Here is a 15,932-nt window from a genome sequence, read left to right as displayed (position 1 = left end):
TGGTGCTGATCTGGCCAGATGACGTGATAAGAGAAATGAACGACAGATTTGTGATGCAGCAGAAAGGAACATAATTTCCAATATTCATGTGCACAAACATGTGTGGTAAAGCGGATCTTTGTTTAATCCGCACAATTCCTACGACTTGCATAATCAATACTCCGTGCTGTTTGGGTTGGGTAAAAGGTGATGAACTTGCACAATGTGACCAGTAAATTATTTGTTTAGATTTGTAAAGCTGGGGATAGACGGATGCAATATTTCACCGCAATGAAATAAAGTTTGACATTGCTACCAAAACTGACAGTGAATGCAATATTTCGATGCTTAACCATCTCGTTTGGATCTTTGCAATATTGCAATGAAATACGCATAGCAATATTGCAATGACTGTCATTTTAGGTAGAAATGTCAAATTTTATTTCATTGCATTGAAATATTGCATCCGTCTATCCGCAGCTTAAACAACAGCTAATGTTTGTTCATTTGTTTTTTTTCAGCTAGTTAAACACCACATCTATCCATAGCACTACGGCCACAACTAGCAGAGAGGCTACAGTAGAGAGCTAGTCAGCGATCGTCGGGAGTTGGCGAAGCTTACGAAAAGAGCGGATGTATCAAACGTTGCAAGCTGCCCATCGGGAATGAGCTGAACTGGAACAATCTCGATGCTGTAATACTTCATTGGATGCGTTTGGATCGGAACAACGAAATATCAATTCAAAAAACCATGCTTCCCATAGTGAAACGGAATAGGTGAAAACAATACAAGCAAGCAACGTATTGCGAGATTCATTTGGCGTTGAAGGGATACATCCGGTGATATGTAGAATCCGGTACACTGCCGGTTTTGTCATCTGCTTCCGTCTATCGTGGCACCTTTCAACGGAGAAGGAAATTACTCGTACCAGTCGTCGACGTCATCCCACCAAACAAAATCCCCCATCAGCCACTGCATCAGTAGAGCAGAGTTAGAAAAAAGGCGCATCGAAATTATCCCCGCCATTACGCTTAGCGTCATAGAGTTAATTGTCGTCGTTAGTGTTAGATAGAAGAAAGAAAGAAACAGTAAGACAACACAAAACAGCTTCGAGCTTTTAACGGCGACGCCCCTCGCGCGACTATGTTTGCTTGAGTAGGGGATCACAACGTCTCTCACACTGGCAGAACGTAAACGCGACAAAATGCGCGGCACCAGCCGGAACACGTTCAACCTGAACTTTCCCCTGCGGCGGCTGCTGCTGCAGGGCGCCCGGGCCGCCCGAGGTAGCCCACCGTTGGGCCAGCGGTTGTGCGATGCGGAGAAGGGTGGCGGCAACGGCGGCTTGGGAAGCAGCTCCAACGGGGGTGGAAAACACGATAAGACTGGCCCGTCCGGCAGTAATAAGGTGAGTGCACCGTTTTTTTTTTCTATTCGGGTTTTACCTTCTTTGATTCGTAATCGGGCTTTTCGCGGGCGCTCGATAAGATAGCTGCATATTGTTTTCAACAAGACGGTCATCTTGTTGGTTTCCGATGGGTGCATCTTGAAGGAAATAATGAATGAGTTTTTACGGTAAACATTAATGACAGAAGAAATATGGTTTACGAAGTGTAATATTGTCAATTTCTGGTTAACAGGTAAAAAATCATGTTGTTCTAGTTTCAAATTTTCAACTTAAGGATGCAGGATTTATAGAACCAAGAAAACTATCATCGAACCAGATTCATTGAGGGTTTCTATATTTATTTTAATGCTTTCACGTTGAGGGTTATAAACTCAATGAGCTGGCGTCTTCCTGTTAAGATGCTTAGTTTACTCAATGGTTTTACAATATGTGTTTACTATCCCAGTCTAATGGGCTTCACCACAGATTTATTCACAAGAAATGGCCTATCAAAACAATTATCTCGCTTCATTCGGCCACTTTCTATGCCTGCTGGAATTGTTGGTTTGGCCCGTTTTGGCCTTGTTTTGGATTCGAAAATAAAAGCTTCTATTTTTAATCGACGTATTTCCTATCCATGCGCTTGACGCCGTGTGCCGTGCTCAAATGCCGGCTTCGGTTGGACGAAAAACGTATCCGTCTAAAAATAGAACATTTCTGCATGGTGGTATGCTGTCTCATCTGTCGCAGTTTTTCCCCGCCGTTCGATCGAAACGACGGTGTGTAGAACGAAGTGATCCGATTAAAAAGTAGAACGTTGATAATGTGAGCAATAATAATAATGCCAAGCGTAGAAAATGCCTGAACCTTGAAAATGATAAGAATGTTTACTTGTATGTTTTGTTGTTTTTTTTCTAATACTATGTTTCTGATTAATTTGTTTTTTTTTTTTATTGTAGCACAATTCCGATGCGTCTTCCCAGCACTCTGCCAACTCGCCCGGCAATGTGGATCGAGGCACGTCGAACTCGAAACTTACGCCAAACAACCACAAATCATCGCACAGCTTGGCCAGCAAGGGCGGAAGCTCCAGTGTGGCCGGGGGTGCTGGTTCCAACGCTTCGGCGACGGCCGGCAAGTGTCCGGAAGAGTGTCCACTATGTTACGACGTGCTGCCGTCGGGAGATGAGTACTATCCGTTGCTAAACTGCAGGCACTATGCGTGCCGGGCGTGCCTGGAAAACTATCTTATGATCCAGATATCCGAGTCCCGGACGGACATTAGCTGCCCGCAGTGCTCAGACTCGATGCATCCGACCGACATACAGGCGCTGCTAAAGGCATTTCCGGCCGCCATTACGAAGTACGAAGACTTCATGGTCCGTCGGGTACTGCTGTCCGATCCGGACTCACGGTGGTGCCCCGGCCCGGACTGTACATATGCGGTCATCGCCACCGGATGTGCCTCCTGTCCGCGTATCTGCTGCCAGCGGCCCGGCTGTGATGTGCAGTTCTGCTACCACTGCAAGGCGGAATGGCATCCCGATCAGACGTGCGATGCGGCCCGTGCTTCGCGCCAAAGCCCAACACGCATCCCGTCCGGTAGTATTAGAAAAAGTTCACAACATAGTAAGATTTCTCTTCTTGCTTCCTTCCGCTGTGTACAACCTACAAACATCCTACTCTTCCCGCACACCTTTTCCAATTCCTTTTTAAACATCCTTTCTCCGTGTAAACTCTGTAACACGAAAACACTTACGATAAATCTCACCCACTCAATAACGATGGCTCCTCTTCTTGTGTCATTCACATCTCGTCGCCCCAAAGAAGACGAAATAAAACCCTGCCCCCGGTGTCAGGTGCTGATCGTAAAGATGGATGACGGTTCCTGCAACCACATGGTATGCGCCATCTGTGGTTCCGAGTTTTGCTGGCTGTGTATGAAGGAGATCAGCGATCTGCACTATCTCAGCCCATCCGGGTGTACGTTCTGGGGCAAGAAGCCCTGGTCGCGCAAGAAGAAGCTACTTTGGCAGCTCGGCACACTGGTGGGCGCTCCGCTAGGAATCGCTCTGGTGGCAGGGATTGCCGTTCCCGCGATGATTATCGGTAAGTGTGATGGTGTGGGTTCAAAGCTATACGCGCTTGGCTGGGAATAATGTCCACCACATTAAAGGTTGTTTAATTTGTTTGCTTTTTTTAGGAATCCCCGTATGGGTGGGACGTAAGATACATACGCGATACAAGGCTGCCGGCAAACACAAACGAAACTTTGCCGTCCTGGGAGGTGTGACGGCATCGGTAAGTAAAATGAAACGACTTATGCATCTGTTTCGATGAAATAGAAATGATTTAGGAAAAAATCTTACGCTGCGCGATGAGAAAACCAAATCATGAGTTCAAAAAAAAAAAAAGATTGTAAAGAGTACGAAAAGAGTTTTACTGTGCTGTGTTTTAACCAAGTCGAATTCATTTGTTCGCTCTAGTAAATATGTTCGAAAGTGAACATCAGCGAACTAATCACTAAGGGGACCCATATATCGTACCTGGCAGACGTCATAGTCGAGGGAAGTTTACTCAAAAATCAATGTTGAGGTACAGGGTGCGTGACGATTTTTTTTACGGTAGATTTGAACACATTATTTCTCATATTTGCGTCACAATATTTAGATAAATTTGACAACACTAGAACACCACCTCGACGGCGTAGGTTTCGAATCCCAACCAAGACCTGATCCTTCCCTGGTACGAGAGAACTAATCCACGTACTCAAAGAAAAAATTTCACAAAAAAAAAATAGGGCAGGCATGACCGAAGATGGTCGGTACGCCAAGTAGAAGAGATTAATTTGAGTTAATTCACAGACTACTGAGATCAATGAATCTCTTTTTTTTTTTAATGTGGCACGACATCCCCTAGTGGGACAAGGCCTCTCTCCGAAGAGAGTTTGTGTGACCGAAAGACGGTATATTATAGATCGGTGGTCAGCCGTTCGTAATACCGGAGTGTGCCAGAATGAATGGAATGAATCTCTAAATACTCATAATTTTTTATAATTTGTTCGATTTGCCAAAGATTCATGAATCTACAAAATATGTATTGGTCAGACGACAAAAATCTAATAATAGGATCACTTTAAACTCAACAAACCTGCCAACTCACATTTCCTAACAATTGAAGATGCATTACCCTATTGACATTTTCTTATGAATCTGTATTGGCATCTTCATAATCTTTGCTAACGAATAATAATTGTCTTCACATGCTGAAAGTTTCGTAAACTGTACTTCTCAGTTTTTAGGGTGCTCAGTCTGTTAATGGAATTTAAGGTAAAACTTCCGTTTCCTTATGATAAGAGCAATATGTGTGAATGTCGGTGTCTCAGCATGAGTGAAGCCTTAAAAAAGTGATTCATTATTGATTTTTTTCATGGCATAATCCGTGCGCACGGAAATGAGAAGTTAGATTTCGTAGTTTTTGTAATCAACACTTTATTTAAACATTGTAATTGCAGTAGCGGAAAATGTTTCTGTTCGTTTGGAAAGCCTTTCAAGTGTGTGTGTGTGTGTGTGTGGTTTTAGGAATTAGGACGCATTCAAGAATACGACAACAACCCTGCAGCTTATTACGATTGAGATAGAGTTAGTATGCTTGCACCGTCGTCTCCGTCCATGATGAACCCGCTCAGTTTGGCTCATACTACTCGCGTCGGTCAGGAGAAGTAAAACATGCAATAAGTTAACGGCGGAAGGCATCTTCGACGCGATTCTCGAAAAAGCGCACACGTATCATGAGCGAAGGACGGTGATGAACGTGTTGTATCCGGTGCGTGCGTACTGCTTACCGTGTTTAGTGAATGTGTGTGCGCATTTGTTCCTTGTTGTTTGTTGCACCCTCGTCGAAAACTATCTTTGGATGGATTTCAAAGCTAAATGACGTGTTCCGTAAAACACTCCCTCCAACACTCATTTGATATATTCAAACGCAGCCCTCGAGGCCCAGTATACCTTCGTCGTAAAAGTCCCTTAAAACGTCCAGTAGTCGCTGCTCGGCCGCCGGATTGCCGATGGCAATGTCAACCGATCCGATGCATAGGAGCAGGGCCAGCAGGAGCGACTGACGATACTCCCAGTCCATCTTGTTCCGGCTGTAGCCGAGATCCGTCTCGATGTCGACGTCCATTTTAAGGCAGTAGCACTTGAGTGCCCCGTAGTAGAGGTCAAGCAAGCGGGACGTGTGCTGACGGCGCGTGTCGGACGGAATGGAGGAAATCAGCAGCAAGGCAAGGTCGTTGGTTGGCCGACTGTACGTCACCATCTGCCAGTCGAGGATGGTGCAGCTATCGGTACGATCGGATTCGCTGCGGAACAGCAGATTGTTGCACCAAAAGTCCGTGTGCGTGATCAGTCCCATCGGTTCGATCGGTTGAAGTAGCGTTTCGATCAGTTGCTTTGTCTTTGGACGAATTCTCCCGAGCGCCTTCAGCTCGTTCTCGTAGCCCGGCTTATGCTCGAGAAAGCGTGTCAGCTGGGGCATTCCCTGTTCAACCAGCTGCTGGTAGCTCTCGGTAGCACGTGTCGTTTGAAAAAGGAACTGGAAGAAAAGAAGCACCATAAGAAAAGGGTCCAGATAAGAGTAGCATTCGCTCGGGGCTTAACACTTACCGGATATTTTTCATTAAGGTCGACCTTCTTCTTGATCTTGAGCCCGAGTGAAAGGGCGTGGATGGTCACTATGGCCCGGATAGCCCCTTCCGTTTGACCGAGTGTCAATCCCGAGGTGAAGTTCGCACCCTTATATCCGAGCGATCGCATGTCCTCCAGCACAAGTATACTTTCCATCGCATCCGGGCTCGCTAGAGACTGCTGGGTGTTTCCCGATGGCGCGTACTGCGTATAAAAACAGGTCGGTACCGAAATAACCATACTGCCCTGTCCCTTCGGGAAGTGCTGCTCCTGGAACGCCATTAAATCAGGAAGAATCTAAAACGAAACCCCAAAAGACGATTGGACGATGTTAAGTTCCTGTCAAGAACCGACACACGCTGTAACTTACGCTGGTATAGAATTTGATTTCTCTCAGGTCAAACTGCGCCTCCGTCACGAAGAATCGGCTAAATGGGTCCTGTGGCAGCAGTTTTATCACAATGTCCAAGCTTTGCCGCTGACCTCCTTCATCGTCGGCCCGCTCGAACTCGTACGCAACCGACACGGATAGAATATCGCTCAAGTTGTTCACTCCATCCTGGCAGCCCTGTTTCACTTTGAACTCGGTGATTTTGATACCCGACCGCACCTCGTGATGCTTCTTCAGCACCTCCATCAGCCAGTCCTCGTTGATGGGCCAACTGTCCGAGCATGTCGACTCTTCCTCCGTGTCTGACATGTCTGACGTCTGCTGAACGGTGCACGTACGAACTAGGAAAATCCTTAGCCCTTCCACTTGTGTTTCCTTTTCGTTCTAACGATTATCAAAAGATCTTGGAATCACCCTCCAGTGGTGGTACGATGCTTGCTTTCGCCAGCCGGGGGTTCAGACTGCGAAACAAGAGAAAGGAGAGAAGTAATCGTTAAGATCTAATTATAAATATTCATATTTATATACAGGCACGACAAAGAACGACACTCCCTTGAGGGACATTAGATGAGTATTTCTCGAGCGATTTACAAGTAAAATTCATTGACCTTTTCAGCACTTTGCGCGTTACGACAGTGTTGGTGTGGTTTAAAGTTAATAATTGTCTTAAAATGCATTCGCATTGATTAAACTACTTGCACTTATTAAACTACTGGATGCTCCAAATAAATATTATGCTGTCTTTACCCGCCTTCAAGAAGCTCATCAGTAAATGCGCTAGACATTCCTAGGGGCAAACATTCGGTAACACATACACACACACACATACGGCGGTCGATTTTGATTGCGAGAGAATCCACCGAGCCTCCCGAGGAGAAAACCGTCGATTCGGGGGATGCATTTTCCGACGAACGCACAGGACACTCGCTTCCCAGAACTTTGTAGGTCAAGGACAATCCCCGTCACGTCCATGCAAGGGTAAAACCAGAGCGAGAGATGCTGTGTTAGTTTTTGCTACTGGAAACCTCTGCTGGATCCTTGCTCGCCGTTTCTGTCTCTTTCTCTTGATGAACACTGCACGTATTTTAAACAACTAAAAAGCAGGCCATCCCAACGAGATATGACCAACATTTAAAATGTATTCATACGGCCACCCCCGTCTGTTCCGGTCGGTGCAAGTGTAGCATATGAGATGGCACGGTGGCCCACCCTTCAAAGCTTGTCCGCACCATGAATATTTCATTGTGCAATTGGAAATGATTGACCCCTCAAGTTTTTACTGCTAGGATGCAAGGGGAAAAAGAAAATAAAAACTAAACAAATCCGAGATAGCAATGCCCAACCAGGGCCACCCGTCCGCCCATTTGTTGTCATGTTTTGGGCAATTTTTGGGTTTCTCCCCGCGTCACACACACGTGCCCCCTTTTTAACCCGCCCGGGAAAAGTGGACTTTCTCTGGTACATGTGTAGCAGATTTTACATGTTTTCACCAGCTTTTTCTCCAGCTGCCTTTTTTTTTGTTGTAGTATATACACTTTGTGGTTTTTTACCGAACATTAGAAAACAAAAGCTGTTCGCTTCAACAAAACAACATCGGGGGGATGGCCAGAGAACCATGTCTCGAGCACATATGTCTGTTCCACAATACACTTGGGTGCACACGCCTTGAACGAAAGCCACTGGTTTTTGTTTTGTCGACTCGCGATGTTAGTTTTAGCACTGGATGGATGGGTAAAAGGTGTGAACTGCGGTGTGTATGCTGCCATCCGCTGAAAGAGAGCATCAAATCCATCGGCGATTTGCTACGATGGGATGGATCGATGATGGACCAAAGGTGTGGTGTTTCCCAACCCATCCTCACGTTCCTGGGGAATACTCCGGTTCTGTCGCTGGGCGTACAACATCTGATACCGGCACACCTTTCTCTTTGTTTGTCCATCTGACTGGCTCGCTTTGCTGATTCTCGTTGGCTGGTTGGGGTTACTGTCAAATGCAACGTTTTGCAGTGCAGTATGAGAACAATTCACTCAAATTTAACTGAGAATTGAGATATACTAGTGATTGTGTATTACTTCTGTGCGCATTTATTTAAATCACACTAAGGTGACGAGTAGCTTTTAATGGCGGGTACCATTAACTACACATTCGTGTGGCACTAACAATCACAAAGTAAGGCACAAATGCACACATCGGAAAAAAACTAGCTGCGGGTGGGAAGCCCTTATCGAAGGTTACGTACCGAATTTTTATGAGGGTGGTGTGCTAGTCAGATTTTGAATTTTCTATCAAATTGAAACTCTTCTTATCCAATTTTAGTTTCACGAGAATCGAACGACCAAGACAACGCTACCCGAACGAACTTTCTTTGCTAAATTTTTTGTCACGGTGATGTTTGCCGTTACTGGAGCGTAGAGTCCTGATAGAATCAGGGGGGTGGTCAGACTATCAAGGACACTTCCGCACGCTACGAAATTTCCCCGACGACTGACCGACTGGAGAGTAGCTCTTTTGCCAGTCCGACCTGATGGTGAAACTGGTGTGGCACACACAGAGTTGTGGATACATTTCTTCTCCCCTACGATGATCTCTCTACGATCCACGCACCCACCGTCAAGCGGCTAGCCAAAGAGATGGGAAGAGAGAGAAAGAGAGCGTTGGAGCCTGTTGGGGACTAAATTCGCTCTGTAGAAATGTGGTTATGTTTTAAGCGAATCCAGTCGAATGCATCGAACCCCGCAGAGAGAATGCAGCTAGCATAACCGACAGTCCGGATACGAGAGAAGCATAATGTTTTGCCATAAAGGGCGCGCGCGATTCGCTCGTGGTGGAGGGAGACTCCGGTTTTCGAAAACGCACATGGCCTGTGGAACGCGACGGGTCGGTGTAGCTCATTTACTCATTGTCTTGCTGGATGGATGTTCCCCTCTCGCTTTTAGCCTTCCAAAATGCTTGGTTTGAAGTTCGTTCCGTCACCGTCGCGCCATACCCCCCATAACGTCCGTATGCTGTACTTCCTTCCGGTCGTCTTTGCCTGCTTCTCGAGCACACGAATCAGTCAATCATGCGGTTTCGAAGCAAACTGCTGTGCGATATTAAAAATAGGCACACCACTCCGACGGAGACTGACAGATGGGCTTCGGTTGGATGTCGTCGGCACTAGAACCATAAGCCAAGCTCGCCGAAGGAAGGGCAGACCGCCGCCAGTCGTGTGTGTGAGTGTGTGTGTGTGTGTCGAGCATGTTCGAACACCTTCCGCGAATCGGATGCCAAGACAGCGGGGATAGATTTAGACGGCGGTTCTTTGAACCCGCCCCGTAGGATCCGATTCCAGATGAGTCATTGTGAAGGCGAAAACCACGTTCAGTACGTTTTATATTCTTTGCCATAGCGAGAGCGAATACCGCCATTAGGTGGATGTTATGCTACTTAGTGTAACGCATGACCCTTAAGGTTAACGCTAGTCCAGCGGCTTACGATGTTACTTTAGTAGCCTAAGCTCATTACTCCATAAAGCAATTTGCATCGGTACGACGGTCTCTAACTTCGTCAGCTAGCTGTCACGAAAGTATACTCAGTTTACCGGAACGTGGTGCACGAGGTAAAACCCTCAGCAGATTGTTCAGCACACCGGGTCATCATCATCCTGGTGCACCGTAAAACGCTTTCCTATCTTGGCAAAATGTACCAAATTTAGCCCACCCAGTCAAAGAATCGGTAGCAGCGAAGGATCATTCTTTGGCATGCCCTTGCTGTTGCTGCTGAACATTTGCCCCCATTTCACGTACTGTGCGTTGGGTCAGAATAACACCACACACATACACACACGTATGTAATTTAAATCAAATTTCCCGCCTCGGTTCCACCTTGTCCTAGGGGGGATGGAAAATCCAACAAAATCGATCTACGGAAATGTAGGTTGGCCATCATAGCGTTGAATAGGCTTAGGGGGCGACCTGCCTCTCCTCTCCTCTTGTCTTGCCTCCATGCTGGGCTTCGTTCGGCCGTTCCCATGCTCTCGCATTTCACCCTTGTCCACCAAACGGGTCGCTTCAAGCTTCAGAAACGTTCTCTCCGTGGAGTAGCGTCTAGAGAGAGGGGTGTTTAGTTTGGTTTTTTTTTGGCGAGATGGGACACCCGACCTATTGGAGTGGGTACGTCCGGTAGTTGTACGTGCACCGAAAGGTAATTCGATTTATTGGGGTTAGTTTTTGAACTTAATTATGGCATGATTGATGTCTCTATCCCAGGAAAGCTTGGTGGAAGATTGTTGGAAAATACGGTCCCGCAATACGGGGATGCCTTACTGCGAGGTGGTTAATCCTTCAGTAAACATTCTAGAGATCACGGTAGGTAGCTTGAAAGGTCCACTCGGGCCGCAAAAAATGAGCGGACTGGGAAGATTCCCGATCCGTAGTCCCCAATCTACTGCTGCCATGGAACATTCGGAATTCGCAAAGTCCCGTTGTAATGCCATTTTACTTCTTGCACGGCTTCGCACGGCTGAAAGCTGAAAAGAAACTCATTTACCCTTGTGTGAATAATTAATGATGAATATTTGAACACGATTTGAGTCATTCGGCACGCAGCTCCAGTAGCAGGAATGCAGTATTCGTGACCACAAAACTAGATACCATTTCCGGTGACTTCATCTGTGGTCACGTGTTGTTGTTGTTGTTACCATCGTTCCCTGGAAGTTTTCTTTTAGTTTGTATTTCCTATCCTTTCCATCCGTTGGTATAGAATTGCTTTGAAAAGTAAAGCCATTCAACTGAAGCCCAACTGAAATCTGTACACAAGGCCAGACCAGCTTGAAGCTATTCCATGTAGATTTTGCTTGAAAAACAAAACAATCCATACCGGAAGGGGGTATTGCATCTTTCAGTTGGCTGCCGAGTTTCATGCTTCCAGCCAACGGTTCTGTGTTCTGTGATTCGTGAATATTTTAGGCGTCCATATCCCACGAGGAATAGAAGAAGCCAGTTTCTGACCCTCACTGTCAGATGTGTATTTAACGGAAACAAAAAAGCTCACACAGGGGAAGTTAAAGCGCTCTGGCGCTTCGCAATTCTGGCTGACATTTTTCAGCGATGAAACATGCCACAACCTGCCACCGTGTTTACACTATCCTGAAGCTATTTGCTGTGGTTAACTAGACTAACCTACCTACCTGCGACCCCCCACAACCCCCTTTGCTGTTGCAAGTAAGATACGTTGGCCACCCAGTTGAGCGTGTGAAAAAGCCTTTGACCTTTGTTGCTGGTGGCAGCACCCCTTGAAAGAAGGTTTCGGTGTGTACCCTTTGCACTTGCCCAGCAGTCCAGACCCCCCGAGCATTCGAGGTGCACCCCGAATGTCCTAAATATAAACTAAACATCCCTCTCTCCTGCCCATCGTCCGACTATGGGAATTCCAGGCTCATGTGCGCGTGGCGGGAGCTATGACGTCAGAGTCGCGTCGGGAATGACCTACATTACGGGAAAACGTATACAGGACCTGCTTTCCTGTAGTACCAGCGAGAAAATTCTCTACCATCTACGTTATCTTCGAACGTTTGTGTCTGTGTAAGGAAAGGTTTCTGTATGGCCCGTGGGTGTGGCGTAGATGAAATATTCATTTGCCATAGAATATAGCTGGCTGGGGATAAGTGATTGAGATGAGGGACTTGCCTTTATGAATATGAGGGGAAATTTCTTTGAAACAGAAAACACAACTTTGTAAAGATATTTTTTGGAAAAAAACTTGTGAGGAGAATATAACCAGTACTTTCGATAATTTAGGGGTTGCCTGATAAGAAGCCATACTTTTCCTTTATTATGAAAATCCGTGCCGGTGAAGTGATCCATGGGTTATAAAAGTTGTTTTTTTTTGCAATCGTGACTTTAGAAATCCGATTCGATTAGTGAATAGTTGAGCTGATCCAGTACAAACCAAAAACAGCGCACTAAAATGTAGGAAAATGTGTAATAAACAACTCGATTAGACAAAAAGAACGATTCCCCTTCCATCTGTAATTTTTTGCGAAAGGAACTGTAGGGGAAGGCGTGCAGGATGCCCTGTCGAGACTAAATGCACCGCCTTTTTTAAGTTTGTTAGTAATTAAAAAAAAATAGAAATCAGTCATAGAATAGGTTTATTATTCGTAGCGAGTCTAATATATGTAAATTTCACGGCTCTACATTAAGATGCATGAGAGAAAATAGGAAAAAGCTAATAATGTTAAAAACAATGTACGATTTCCTCACACCAGTTTATGATATAATAAGTGAAAGTCTGGGGGCAATATGTACCAGCGTATGTGGGACAGAATGCACTGCTGTATATGCTAGGTAAAACTCTCAATATTTCTAAACTTATTCATTATCGCACTTTTCCAGTTAAATTAACTCATCGTTGTACGTATTCTGCACCCTCAACTCACTAATTATTAATTTTCGCTATTTCATATTGAGATATATGTTGAAAATTAACTGGGACAAACCAAATTTTGATTTCGAGTTTAAAGCACATTTAACTAAACTTCTTGATATAGTATACGTCTTGATTGAATTAGAGAGAGATTAAAAATGTTATCAAATATCGATAAATAGCTCTAATTAAAAAAATATCAGCAGCGTTCGTTCTATATCACTTCTTTTTCTTTTTCTTGGCGTAACGACCTCTTGGTCATGCCTGCCCGTTAGTGGCTTACGAGACTTGTTTCCCTGTTGTATGTGGATAGTCAGTCCTCTCGTACAGGGGAGGGTCCGGTCTCGGTAGGGACTCGAACCCACGGCGTCGAGGTGGTGAGCCCCGGCGCTCATGGGCCGATTTTCTAACCGGCGCTACCGCTCGGCTGTCGTGGACCCCCCGTCTATATTACTGTTTAAGTTAAATTAAATTATTCGCAGAAAAAAGTGCCCATAAATATCTCCGCGTTAATAACAATCTGAGAGTTTAAATGTATTTTTTTTTTTTTTTGTAAAAATGAGGATAGAAAATCGATCTGTGAAAATATAGTTTTGTTTTCTTGAATAGGTTATTGGGAGAAATGAATGTTTTCCACTCAATTTTAGAACATTTTGTCTCACATTACCTTATATTTCAAATTGCTTCCGCCCAACTCGATTCATTTTTTTTCTAATGCATTCTATTCGCCGCTGCAGGTTATCGTTTCGCCCGTCCTGGCCGGTCTGGCGGTCGCCATCGGTGTGCCAATACTGCTGTTCTACGTGTACGGCGTCGTTCCCGTCTCCCTGTGTCGTGCGGGCTGCGGCGAAGGAACCAAATTCGAGTACGACGAGGAGGAAGACAACGGTTCCCGGAACCATGGTTGGTGATTCCGACGGTACCTTGTCAAGTTAGATTGTTAATTGTTGTTGTTGTTTTTTTTAGACGCCACCAGCGTTGACGCCGTGTCGCGCATCGGTGCCACCAGCATCGGCGAGGTCAGCCTTAGCGTGGCCAGTGGGAGCCACCTGGGAGTGTCCAGCCAGCACTCGACGTACGGTGTTGTGACCAACCCATCGACGACAGCCCTCGCCGGCAGCATTACGGGGTAAGGCAAAGCGCGGGTCCGTGTAGGGGTTCGCAGTAGGATCGACTAATTTACGTCTAATTAACTTTTAACCGTGGAACAGGCACCGCTTGGAGGTGCAGGCAGATGTGAGCACTTCCGAGACAGCTTCGGCGGTAACGTGCGTGAGCGAAAAGTCCGGCAACACGCTGAACGATACAGCTTCAACGAAGGCGCTGGCCGGTTCGATTCTCAGCTACAAACAGCAAACGGAATCGAGCGCGTTCAGTGAAGATGGCACCTCGGAGCGAGTGCGCTTCGACAATACCGTTTGCTACGTTATCGACGGTAAAAAGGACTCCTGTGATATCTGGTACACTGTCCCGCTGGATCAGGTAGGTTTGGAGATGGCGCTCGCCATGTCGCAGTTGAAAAGTCGTGTATTATCGGTTTGATTTTGTTTTCAAGGATACGGCAGCTGATAAGGCCAGCCTGGGCAGTGGCCGTTCATTCCGCAGCTCCGAACGCTCGTTCCGCGATGATTTCGACTCAACCAGTGTGTCTTCAGCGCACAAGCGCATCAACTTTGGCAAGCTGATACCGAAGCTAAGCTCCGGGCAGCATCGTAACCTGTCGGTGGATAGTGCCACCGGCTCCTACAACATCCCCGAGAACGTGAGCCTCGAGCAGGAACTAGAGCAGGAGGTGGAAACCGGAGATACCCTACCGGTGCAGGCTGGGGGACAATCGTTGGTTTCCAATACACAGTTGCATGCCTCTCAGGTTGCATTGCCTTTGGCGGGTTCCTCTTCGCTACAGGCGTGCTCACAGAATCCTTCGCCGCAGCTGGTGGCGAGGCATGAACTCACGGACAGGTCCTCTACGGGGGCGACCAGCAGCAGCAACACTTCGTCCAATGAAGCCATCAATAGGGCCATTTTAATCGAGAAGCCTACCCTCGCCTCGTTCGCTGCCGGTGCCGTCGGGCAGACGGAAGCGGTTCAAAATGAAACGAATGAATTGAAACCACCATCCCAGCCATTGTCAGCACCACCGGCACCGGCTTCGGCGGCGACGTCGGTGCCTCGTGCTTCCAACACGGCTACTAACGATTCCACTCAGGAAGCCCCGAAATCGCGCACCCATATACTGCGCAATCTATTCTTCTCTCTTCCAAACCCGGCAAACACAACAGAGTCACAGCAGTCGACCAGCAGCAGTGCCACGGTAGAGTGCGACCAGGCGAAGGACGCTCTGCTGCTTTCCACGACCAAAACGACAGCTCTATCCGCTGCCCTGTCCTCTCCACTGTCATCTACATCGTCCTCTTCCATTCAATCCATCCCGGCTTCCACGGCGACAGCATCGGCAAAGGGCCCACCAACCGCTTTACCGTGAGAGACGACTAATTTTCGTTGGTTTCTTGCGCTGCGTGATGCGTTGGAGATAAGGCACGCTCTGTTCTGCCTTGTCCTTTGCCAAATGAAGAAACGCACGATTGAGGCGAAGCCAATTTTTGCATTTTGAGTGTTAATTCAGCCCGTCGCGGGGCGCGGGCGCGACATCGTCCTAGGCAGCTAAATAGTAAAGGTAACACAAACACAAGAGACGAATGTGCCCCCATTATAGTAACTTCTCAATGAAAGGCGTTTCGTGTCGTTTCACTGTCCCAAAACGTTTCTCATGTTACAACTGCCCCACGTTCCGTTTTTCGCTCTAAAACAATGCATCTAAAACGATATCACACAAGACTGTCAAGATGGTTAGGGTGATGATGGAATGGCGAAATAATAAGGTTTAAACATAGCTTGTAGAGCTATGTGCGGTGGGATAGATTCATGGAATACGACGAAACTGGAAGGGGGACAAGAAGTAAGCAAGAATATCACGCATTTTTTTTGTCAAGCGGGAATCATTAGATAAACAAATACAAACACAAAACACATCGAGGAGTGCCGGTTCTTCGTTTTTATTTAGGATTTTCTTGTGACTCGTGG

General features: G+C 46.5%; 2 protein-coding genes across 2 annotated transcripts; one reads left to right on the top strand and one right to left on the bottom strand.

Moving 5' to 3' along the window:
- The first annotated feature begins 728 nt into the window (after nt 1-728).
- Nucleotides 729-15,659, top strand: LOC131289528 (E3 ubiquitin-protein ligase RNF19B-like). The gene is made up of 8 exons (XM_058318807.1): nt 729-1,388; nt 2,327-2,996; nt 3,195-3,476; nt 3,571-3,668; nt 13,586-13,751; nt 13,815-13,977; nt 14,060-14,330; nt 14,404-15,659. Exons 1-8 carry the CDS (start codon nt 1,185-1,187, stop codon nt 15,331-15,333), a joined length of 2,784 nt encoding a protein of 927 aa, XP_058174790.1. The 5' UTR covers nt 729-1,184; the 3' UTR covers nt 15,334-15,659.
- LOC131289529 (uncharacterized) lies at nt 5,346-6,752 on the bottom strand. Its single transcript, XM_058318808.1, has 3 exons — nt 6,423-6,752; nt 6,032-6,349; nt 5,346-5,960 (listed from the first exon to the last, which is right to left on the bottom strand). The coding sequence occupies exons 1-3, from the start codon at nt 6,750-6,752 to the stop codon at nt 5,346-5,348; spliced, it is 1,263 nt and encodes a 420-aa protein (XP_058174791.1).
- Nucleotides 15,660-15,932: the final 273 nt, after the last annotated feature.

The sequence above is a fragment of the Anopheles ziemanni genome, chromosome 3, assembly GCF_943734765.1.
Source record: "Anopheles ziemanni chromosome 3, idAnoZiCoDA_A2_x.2, whole genome shotgun sequence".
Lineage (NCBI taxonomy): Eukaryota > Metazoa > Arthropoda > Insecta > Diptera > Culicidae > Anopheles > Anopheles ziemanni.
This window is presented reverse-complemented; position numbering and strand designations above follow the sequence as displayed.